Raw genomic sequence first — 11,877 nt, 5'->3', positions numbered from 1 at the left:
TGTGAGACACTTATGGAAGAGAATTAAACCAAATAATTTTTATTTCAGGCATTTCAGAATGATCAAACCAACATTTGAGATGCTGTGCAATGAAATTGGTCTGCTGGTTAGTCCAATCACTTCCTCTGTTGAGGCAGTGTCACATGTTTTTTTTTTGTTGCGCATTGATGGATTTATTGAGCAAATGTGTTTCCATCGTCGTTTATGCGCATCTTGGCGTTTCCATCCAGGTTTTTTTTTTATGCGATATACCAAAATGTGCATAAAAATAGGTGGATGGAAACATAGCTAATTACAATGCTAAAAACTGGAATAACACCCTAAAACAGAAGATAGGTATTTTCTGTCTTAGATAATCACATGAACAAATATGGGCCGTTGTGATTTCTCTCAATTATCCCAATGTCATTCCTCTCAGTTAAGAAGACTCATCTGACCGCCTGAGCTCAGCACTAATGATATCAGTGGTCAATGGAAAAAGGACAGAGACAAATTGGACTCAGTAATGGGTTGAAAGAGGTGCTTGACCTTGATCTCGACCTTGGCTATCGTGGCACTAATGTAGTTATCCTTCATTATGGTATGTTTTATCCCACCTCAACACTAATATGGTACATTTCCTTAAAAGTGCCAACAGTAGTAGAAAAACAAAACCCTTGTGAGCGGACTCAAAGCTAAAAGACATGAACTAAAAGACACAAAATCAAATTTTTTCCTTCTTTTTAACAGGTGTAAATTGATCTAAAAGCAGGACATATTACATGGTCTATGACTTGTTTGTGATGTATTTTATGAGGCTGGTTTGCTTCAGATGGATGGGTAAGCTTAGACATAACCAGGAAATTTGGTCTTGACATAGAGGTTGTAAACAGATTCATAAAATTTGGGCTTTGCTCCAAAGAAATCACCCTCTCCAAACCGTTATCTGCTGGCACTTCTATTTCAATCCACACAAACACTGAAACCCATCACATGCTCGTTTTGTAGATACATTGCATGCTTGCCTATTACTAAAAGGCTTTCAAATTCAGTCATGACCACACATTTTATTCACAAATTTAAACCCTCAAAAAATTAAGGCAGTATGTAGAGATATAGGAATCAAGATTTAAAAGAAGAAAAAATTAAGCAGAATTATTTGTGTTCATTACTATTAACATACAGAGCAAATAATGTAGTCCAATTCAAACAAACAGCTTGTGAACAGATTCTTTTTGACGAAACACAGGAATCACTCTCAAAGTGTAAATCAGTCTGATGACTCACTCATTAATCTTTAATGTTTACCTAAAAAAAAAAAAAAATCCAGTTTAGTGTTATTTCATGCCTTCAGAATTAAGTAAAAGACAAATCTGACTAACTTTAACAGTTTGGGGTTATTTTGATGGTCCACTTTAGATATTCTACTAACTCTAAGATACTTTGCAACTACATGTAAACTTATTCTACAAATCCAAACCCTAAAACCTAACCATTCTAACAGTCTATACAGTATACTTATACTCTTAGTTGATTTGTACAAAGTTCCTTATAGTTAGTAGAATGTCTAAAGTGGACCATTGAAATAAAGTGTAACCCTGTTTTGTTCCCACAGTCAAAACGAAAGCTCTTGCTGCAGAACCAAACAAACCAACTGAGCCGCTGGACAGAATACAAGCAAACTCTTGAGGAAGGAAGTCATTATTTAAGCTATGCCTTATCAGTCCATGCAATTCAGCCAGTCGACCTGAGCAAGCAAAGTCTAATATGACTGCACAAAATCAAGCACTAAAGCTGCTAGGAATAAATCGAGTATGTTTCCACTCACATGCACTTTATGGCCAAAAGCTTTTATCTGGTCCACTTTGCTTGCCGAATCAGTGATGTATTGATTCAGGGATTTAAATCGTCCATTAAGTGCGATTAAAAAAAGTGCTCTTTCTGCTGGTAAAGGCAGACCAGGAACGCATGTTTTTAATCATGACACTGTTTATCTCTTTTTGACCACTTGAGAAGCGACCAAGCTTTCTGCTATCCTATAAACAACAGAAAAGTCTTTAATTAACTCAGACAAGGCTGCGCTCTCCCTGCAAAATCCACTGTGTGCTTTGAACGTACTAGCCAAATATTGGTTATGATGTAATATGCACATATACTTAATATATTCATTTCCTAAATACAAAACAGACTCTTTAGATTTAATTAAATTCAGACACTGCGGGGAATCCAAAAATTACCCTATTTACTTTCTAAATGCACAATGCTGTCTTATTGTGAGTGATTCATCTGTGCTCGTCATTCCAAAAAGAAAGCAATTGAATAATGTCCTCCGCCTCTGAAATGACTGATTTTTGACTGATGTCACAATCTCTCTTCTCAAACCACCTGACTCAAACCACCTGACCTGACTTTTTTAGAGTACAATCAATCAGGTTTCAAAGTGCAAGTTTTTGAAAACAATACCATTATTGTCTCAGTGTAAACTACAAAAACATAAATTTGTGAAAACGGTGACGGTATGCGCATGCATATTACATGTTCAGTCTACAGGCACGTGTTTCTTTACAAAGTGACATTGCCAACTACTGGCTTGGAATGCATGATATACATTTTTTATTTTTTTTATTTTCCTGGGTCCGTATGAAAAGGGCGATCATTTTAACAATGTTGTCGCCTGTACTGAACTTTTCAAAAACACAAAGGAAAAATTGCGTCATAGTTTGAGTTGCGAGGTTTCTTTTGAATAACACAGATATGTGTATGTATACAGCTGGCTAATGAAAGGTCTGTAATTTTGGTATGTATAAAAGCATTTATTGTGTTTGAACTGGTTTTGAGGATGGCACTATTGGCATTGCTTTCACATTTCTGAGAGCGAAGAAAGGCTGTAAAAGAAAATGTGCGGAAAGCCCTTATATGGAGAAGGGTTGGGCATGTTTTATGCAAATTATCCTGGGTTCAGACTACATATCAACCCGATTTTGGCCCGATTTGTTTGACTTAAGGTGTTGTGGTTAGCATTAAGTTAACATGCCGCATCGGTAGTTTGTTTACGCTCTTGTTTCCGGAAGTCAGTCACTAGATCCGCCTTCTCTATGACATCACACGCATGGCAATTGGTCAGGAAGCAACGTGTAGTCTGGCATGGTTCTTGTCGACGTCACGACAAGAATTTAGAAGTCAAAAACGCATAATCTGAGTATCGTAACATACAAAAATATGTAGTCATTACTAACCTCAGGCATGCACTCGCTCATTTAGAACACTTCATATGCATTAACATTAGGGTTAATGCATTAAGGTTAAGAACAAATCCTTATGCTTACACGTGCTGTCAATTAGGTTACTTTTTTTTTTTTTTTTGTCAGAAGTTCTCCTGTGCGTAAAATAAGAAATATTCAATGCAAAGAGTAAAAAAAGACCCATTGTTTTTTTTGTTTTTTTTTTGCATAAAAACATGCAAAAACAAATGACTGAAAGCCTGAATTTTTGGGCCAAATCTAATTCGACAGCTCAAACTATAAATCATTATTGTACACTTACTGTAGTGACATTTTTATGTACTAGCTTAATAATTAATTTCTAACACAAGTAAAAACAAGAAATTTGATGCAGTGTATTTTTATAAATAGCTGTCCATGCAGCATTTGTTCGAGATATTCTGGCTGACAAACACAGGGTGTGAATGACACACATAACCCCATCACAAATGGCACATTAAGTAGGAATGCAAGCAGAAAATTCCCAGCCAAGATATTCTAGCCTCTGAACCTTTATTGTCGGGGTGGCAAATGAGAAGTATGACGGGATCAGTGACGGATCAGTAACTGCATGATCAGTAACTGCATGTACGGATTAAACACGTGTTGATTATATTGCTTTGATCTCGCCGCTTACAACTCTATTGACAACTAGAAAAGGAAAGTCCATAAAAGCAAGCTGCCATGTGGCCTTGACAAAGCATTGGCTGAAAGTTATAAATAGTTTGAAAAGCGTGAAATTTGAAAGGTATAACTTGAAGGTTTGAGAGACCGTACTAGTCACGATAGATAGATAGGTAGTGTACCTGCGCAGTTGTCTGCGCTATGCGACACATCACAAGAGCATTAGCCTGTGTTTGCATTGAACGCCAGTTGCGTTTCCTGCAGCTCTGGAGGCGTGTGCGCGTGGCGCGGAGTTACACATCACAGTTTTCAAACTTTTTTTCCCCTCAGACTCCAATCCTTCCTCTTTCTACTGCCTCACTGCGTCATTCTGAATGGGAGTTCTGTGGGCAAAAGGAACATCGTACGCGGAGGCACTAAAGACGCTAAAGGAATAACGCCTGCTGGATCTCTTTGGCTGAAATGCGCGCGAGTGTTTGTACCTGCCGTACTGACCTTCAGGAGGAATAGTCACGAGAACGCTCGCGTTGAATGGGTCGTAAGGACGCTCACCTGAACCTGTCTGGATGGGATGCACCGTGAGCTTCATCTGCTGTGAAGACGATTTTCTGCAGATGCCTTTGGATCAGCATGTGGAGAAAAAGAAAGAGGAAAAGAGGCTGTTATCTAAGGTAAGGCGCACATGGGTTAATGCAGGAACATTCTAGTCCATCGAAAGTTCTTGACGTTGTGCTGTGAACTTGACAGTGAAGCTATAAATGTATTGGTTGAGAATATATATATATTTTTAATTAACTTTTTTTCTCAGAAAGATAAATCTTGGTCTTACAGGTGTCGTATATTTTTAAATGTGTATTTATTTATTTAGCCTTTAACTAATAGAACATGCACAACAGTCAAGAGTTTGGATACACCTTATGTAGTCGCCGAACGAATCAAAACTATCTAATATTTTAGAAATACACATCTCTGGGCATTGTCTCAGCCATATTCCTGAGGTGCTAATTGTGCCGGGATGATTTTAATAATGATTGATGTAGATTCAAGGTATGCTTAGATTATAATTTTTTTTAAATGCATGTTTAACGTATTTATATTATATTATTCTGTCTTGTACATTAGCCTACTTAAAGCTACTTTTAGATTTAATGCTGATTTGATTTTCATAAGTATTGTTTAAAAATGTATTTAATTACCGTATTTATATACATTTATGACATTTTACATTTATTTATAAAGAATATTATATAATAAAATGCTCCATATTCAAGTCTAGCAAGCAAATACTGTCCCTTAATAAATAAATAAATAAATAAATAAATAAATAAATAAATAAATAAATAAATAAATAAATAAATCTTTGGTAAGGTCCAACCATTGTACAATTTGGAAATGCAGAATTTAGGCTATAAAACTCATTTAAAGCATTTATGCATACACCTTTAAAGATCAAAAGGTTTTTAAGATCATGAGAAACATACATTGTCAAGTTTGTCTAAATGTTTGAATGTTAAAGTGCTTAATGTGTTGACAGATTTTAGATTTGTATCAAAAACCCCACCTATACAGTTATGTATGAAAAACAAACCCAGGATCTCCTGTTCAGACCTCACAGGGTAAACACATCTCCTACATGACCAGACAGTGAGAAATCAGGGCAAATCCAAGACTAAGCTTAGACAATAGTGTTCTGTTCACATTTGGATCAATGAATGAGTTGCATCATTGCACAGTTTAATTACGGATGGAATCCAGATTGGAAATTTGTGCGTTCCTGCCACATGGGATCTATTTATAGAACTTTTGGTTTTATGTTGTCATTTCACATACTGACCACATTTACATGCACATCATCTTCATTGTTCAGATTGTTCTGAAATGCTTACAAGCTATTGGTTCATGTGTTTACATGACGCTTACTTACATAATCAAAACAGACTGAATTCTGATTAGTAATGGAATATTCGTGTGCATGTAAACACAGTCAGCTCTATTGAATTGCATGCTATATTTCAGGGAAAAGTTCACTATATGTACTGTATGTGCAACGATCAAAGACGTCTTACATGGGACTGTTCTGATGGGGTGGTCTGCTCTGGGTGGTGGGGTCAGATTTAGAAGGTCAGTCAGGGCGTTACTTGGGGCAGAAGGGTTGGAACAACAAGCCCCACATTGTTGCTTTGCTCTCAAAAAGGGACCAGAACTCTGGAAGGAATGTTGCTCCTATATCCCGATAGTCATCTTTCATTTTTGGTAACACTGTGACATGGGGTTCCACAAAGCTGGGCCACCCTGATATTTTGCATGTCTTTGTAAAGCTGACTTATTGCTTTTAATGAAGTAGTGGCAACAGGAATATGATTAGACACAAAGGTTCAAAGAGGACCTATTATGCTTGTTTACAATTTCAACTTTCTTTAGTGTGCTGTTGCTGTTTGCGCATGAAAAATGTCTGCTCCAAAGGGAGTTATTCCCTATATTAGTAAGCAACTCCTTGAAACGCCTTGATTGTAGACTTGATTGTCGAACGAACACGTCACAATATTCCTCATTTAAATAATTCCGCCCAAGGCATAAGCAAAAAAAATGCACAAGGCCAGGTTGAGTTGCGCTAGTAGTGTGTTAAAACTTGCAACTATGGTAAGGGGCGTGATATTTCTCAAACACACTCGAAGCGGTTGACCAATCACATCGCACTGGTCCAGCTGACCAATCAGAGCACATTGCGCTTTTCGGAAGGAGGGGCTTCATAGAGACAGGAACTAAACAGAGCGTTACTGACAGACTCGGAAAATAGGTGCTGCAATAATGTAAAATATGTTGAAAATAATGTGTTTTTTGAACATTCAAACATGAAAACCTATTCTACCAGACCCCAAAAACAAAATCAAGACTTTGTAAAAGGGTATAATAATGATCTAATAATCAGAATAAACTATTTTCTACCTAGTAGATAGTTATAATATAGTTGATTACCTTTCATCAGAGCAGTGGTTACTGGGTCTATTAGGGCTTCTGAATTATGCTTCTGTCATGTGAACTTTGCTGGGGTACAGCCAAAAACTCTGTTAGCAATTGCAGCCATCAGCAAATAAAGGCCAAATGTTCACTCAAAAATGAAATTCTGTCATTATTTGCTCATGTCATTCCAAAACTGTATGCTGTTGTTTTTTAGTTTTTTCTGTGGCAACACAGACATGTCTTTACATGGCTTTTTTCTACTACTTTTATGGTGTTTACTTGCTCGCAGACACAAGGGTGAATATGTAATGACAGAATTTTCATGTTTAGGTGAACTATTCCATTAATGTTGCATTACTTTGATGACGATGAACCTGTGGCATTCATTTCATGAGAGGAATGTGCATTTATTTTTAGAAGATTAATTTACTTTTTTAGTGAGACTAGAGATCTCTGCTACTGCAGGTTCAAATGCCTGTAAGAATGCAATAACATTCCATTATTTTAATAGCATGTCTTAATCAGTTTTTTTCCCATTAACATTTGGTTAAGATAGAACTTGATTCCCTGGGGGAAATCAATGTTGTTATTTTTAATATGATTTTAATAATATAAATGCTGAGCAGTGTGCAATAAGTACACATGAAAAGTACAAAAATATAGGCCTTGCATGCTTAATGCATTGGACTGCAGAAGGATGTGCAAATTAATAAATATGTGCATATGCTTTGAATGAGAAGATTATAGCTCAGAGGTGTAGATTTGAAATATAAGTAATAGTAAATATTTGAATACTGCACATACTTTCAACCATAAACATATTTAGATCATTCTGCCTTTGCCATGTCAGAAAGATCTTATCTAAGTGCACATTAAAACCGTTTTATTTTTTAGGGTGAAAAACAGGATTTTCTTTAAGCTTAACTTTTCATAATGGTCATACTCAAGTTTTAATTGTGAATGTTGGTTGCTCAACTTTTTTTGTATGCTTTTTTCAACCTGATCTTAGGGGAAAACTTATTTTTTGCTTTTATGAGGTAGCAATTTCATATGAATTTGAATTGTATGAAAATGTATGATTTACCTGAAAGTCCACCTCTACTCATAACCGCGTCACTGGGGCGTAAGCAGATTGAGAACATACTAAGTCACACGATTTAGCCAGCAATTTTCCAAAACGTAAAATAGTTATGAATTGACATGAGATTTTGTTGCCATTTTTTTTGTTCTGTCGATAAAGAATAGTGATAATGCTCGCTAGAATATGCAGGTTTATTGGGCGACAGGCTTAAACAATTTCCCATCATGCTGTGGGGCAGGACATGACTGATAAAATAGACACATGATTCATCATTTACACACCTAATGTACATAATTTGCTTGTTTTGTCAATTAGTGAAAAAGCAAAAAAGAAACACGAAATTGCCCAATGCATCCATTTCGTTTAAACCAAAATCACTTGAACGCATGCACGTCATGCCATGATTACAAATTCCAAGGAAGACTTCAAATAACATCACAATGTTTGTAATATTTTATAAGCCGCATTACTGCTGATATGATTGAAAATTCACACTGCAAGAAATTGAGAATGAGATTTGATTGACTGGTTGTTGTAGATCACAGCTCTGTTCCTAACTAACCAGCGGTGCCCAAATCTCTTAGGCTTCCTTTCATCCCTCCAGTGGGAATAAATCACACAGACAGATCTGTGGCGGGATTAGAGAGGGGTGGGGAAGGCCGTCAGGAGAAGGGAGGTGGAAATTCCAGGGATTTGGATGGGAGGGAGTGACAGTTACCTGCACCAGGTAGATCCATAGGGAAAAACTATGGGTTCATGTACTTGCTTATCAGACCACTTGTAAGAGCACAGCATGAGCACTGAACCTACTTTAGACGCCGTAATAGAGCACCGCTCCCTTAATGGGATTCACACCCCAAACTTCCTCTTTCAAACTTGTCAGAACAAAAATGTGGGATTTTATTAATTGTGGCCGTGATTTTACTGAGTTTATAAATCCTAGGGCTGATTTGGGGTTATGGAAAGATGCTTACCCTTAAATCATAAAATATACTTGTATTAGGAGGAAAGAAATTCCCAAGCACACATTGTGCATCTAAACATCTTTCCTATCTGCAGGAATGTATGCCTTGCAGTTGTGTGTTCTTTTCTGTGTTAAAGTGGCACTATGACTATGCAGAATTGCAAAAACAGTGACTGTTTTCAGACAAGTTTTTCAACACTGTAATGCAGTGATGTATTTTTGTAGGCCAACTTGGAATTTCCTCACTCTGGTTCCCTCTACAAAACCCCTGGATTTTTCCATAAGCTTTTGGATTATTGCAGAAAATAAGCTCTGTGACCAACAGAAGTTAATGGTTCTTACACGTTTTTTTCAGTAAGGTAATCTTTACAAATTAACACAACTTTTTTGAATTTTAAAGGCATTTAGCCAAAACCTCATTAAACACATAATCTGGGATGATGAAACTAAAAAAAAAAAATTAAAAAAAAAGCTAACTTATAACTTTTCACATTAGGACTCGTTCCTGCAACACTCTATATAGCATATACCCGGCCTAGTCAGGATTACAAATCTATTGCCACTAGTGGTGCTTTAAAAGAATGAGATTTCTAGCATTTTTCACTCACCCTCATGTCATTCCAAACCTGCATGATTGAATTTTTACTTGTGGCAACACAAGATAAAATGCACAATTACTGTAAGTCATCAATTACGTAAACACCTAATGTCATTTGCTCTTTATTTTGTTGCAGTAGCATGATAAAACATACTTTTTTGGCAGTAAGTGAAAAAGCAAAAAAACTAAACATATCCATCTTGTTTCAACTTAGACCAAAATAACCAATTTCAAGGAAGACGTGAGCTCTCAACCTTTTGTCCAAAAAGGACAAAGAAATATGGAAAATGTACCATTAAAAAGAAGTCTATGGCCTGTTTACACCTGGTATTAAGATGCGGGGTCTAAAACCTTTTGCGCTCGTTTACTTTCGACCATTTCCAGAGGTAGTCGAAAACTTGAATGTGTTCGAACAGCCACAAAAGACCGTCTACTCTCCGCCTACTGACCTAACGCGTAAACATTATGGGAAGCGCGCTGACGGGATTAAACTTTGTTGAATGAAGACCCAAGTTTGGACAAAAGAGACAGATTAAAACACCAGGCGTAAAACGTGAATGTGATCTTGTGTAAACTTGTGATCCGATTGACCAAAACACATCTTAATACCAGGTGTTAACAGGGCCTATTAGATTTTATTCTAAAGGCCCGTACACACCGGGACGAATTTCGCGCGCGATATTCGCCGACGTTTAACGCCTCGTGACTAAACAAAGGGCGCCAATGTGAGTGTGCACACCGACGCGAAAAACGCCACGCGTAAAAGCGTAATTTTTTTTTAAACGCCTCGGGTTCGTTTTTTTGGTTTGACGCGCCGCGTCAAAAACTATCCGACCAATGAGATTGGCGCTTTTGCTCACGTGTCTGGAGCTTCTGAAGTTACAGTAAAACACAACTTGGGGGCGCTCAAACACAAAACGGTCTTGCCGAGCACACATACATAACAGCGAAGAAGATATCCGCCAAGTAGCGTCTACACTGCCCATAGACAGACACTGCCGGGAAGAAGTAAAGACGAGGAAGATGCAAGGCAAGATGAATGTAGAGCTGCTGGTCTCGTTGGTGTCGGAACATAAAGAACTATATGACAAACGCGACAGCGACTACAAAAATCTTGATAAAAGAGAACTGTTATGGAGTGGTATTGCAGAGTATATACTGTATTGTATTTATGTTTTACATTAAGCGCCATCTAATGCCAGGGAATGAATTTGCATGTTCACTCGGCTCATCGTCAGCGAAAATCGCTTGGGTGTGAACACAAAAAACGCGTTGAAAAACGCTGGCGAATAACGTGCGCCGATATTCGTCGCGGTGTGTACGGGCCTTTAGTCTTCTGAAGTCATACAATGGCTTTGTGTGAGAATTTTTGGTCTATCACTGTCTGCAAAAGACCTGCATGAAGATTCTTTAGGATGACATGAGAGTAAACAAATATTCCATCATTCCAGTGTTAATGCAAATCTGTCATTTATTTCGCCACTATGGCCTATTTATTGTCCCACTGTATCTTCCTTACTGCATTTTGCATTACTTTTGCACTCTGTATATAGATTTTCTATTGTGTTATTCACTGTACGTTCTACGTTTGTTTATTTCCCGCATGTGTAACTCTGTGTTGTTGTTTTTGTCGCACTGCTTTGCTTTGTCTTGGCCAGGTCGCAGTTGTAAATGAGAACAACTGACCTACCTGGTTAAATAAAGGTAAAATAAAAAAATTATACATTTTTCATTTTTATTCCTTTTAATTATGCCTCTTTTTGAAACGGGGACTTGTTTTCAGAGTTCAGATGACACTTGGCAAGTGTTGTTGTTTTTATGCCCCATTCCCATCCCACTGGGATATTCTGGATGATCTGTCAGCGCCCAGCTGAAACACATTCCCTCCTGTCAGGGATTCAGCTCAATGTTTTGGTCTTATCTCAGCGCTCGCTCGCAGTATTCCTGTCCGACTGCCGCAGAGAACATCTAAAGGGCCGAGCTTCTCTCCCCAATAACGCCATTCAGCCATTCCACACACGGCTGCCTGGGCTTTTGTGCTATCGCAGAGCGATTGTGCAGGACACAAAAGGTTCCTGAGTGAAAAACATGGCCAGTCAGGTGTAGGAACATGTGCCAGTTAAAAAGTCATCTTCAGTTGTGCCTCACCCCTTTTTTTTTTTTTTTTTAATGGCACTCATCTCTAACTTTGTGGTCAATGTCATGTTTGTTTCTCCATGAATGCCTTCTTTTATTTTTAGACCCTTAGCCTCTAGCTACACATAGATTGAACAGGTCAAACTCTACCTGTCAGAGCGATCTCTCTGGGTGCGCACTGTACGGTTTTTGGCAGCTGAGGCAAATCTATAGGGATTGTAATAGATTTGTTGTCTTTGGGGAAAGTGTGCAGTCTTGGATCTCTCAGTGTACT

The 11,877-nt window shown here is 37.7% G+C and overlaps 1 protein-coding gene across 2 annotated transcripts in view; it reads left to right on the top strand.

The window, feature by feature from the left end:
* The first annotated feature begins 4,128 nt into the window (after nucleotides 1-4,128).
* tns1b (tensin 1b) overlaps nucleotides 4,129-11,877 on the top strand; it is a 238,213-nt gene continuing 230,464 nt past the window's right edge. For both annotated transcript variants that reach the window (XM_082174596.1, XM_082174592.1), the window contains exon 1: nucleotides 4,129-4,534. In XM_082174596.1, coding sequence (XP_082030722.1) covers nucleotides 4,430-4,534 — 105 coding nt within the window. In that variant the 5' untranslated portion in view covers nucleotides 4,129-4,429. The remainder of the gene's footprint in view (nucleotides 4,535-11,877) is intronic.

Source organism: Leuciscus leuciscus (assembly GCF_965113295.1).
Source record: "Leuciscus leuciscus genome assembly, chromosome: 7".
Classification (NCBI taxonomy): Eukaryota; Metazoa; Chordata; class Actinopteri; order Cypriniformes; family Leuciscidae; genus Leuciscus; species Leuciscus leuciscus.
This window is presented reverse-complemented; position numbering and strand designations above follow the sequence as displayed.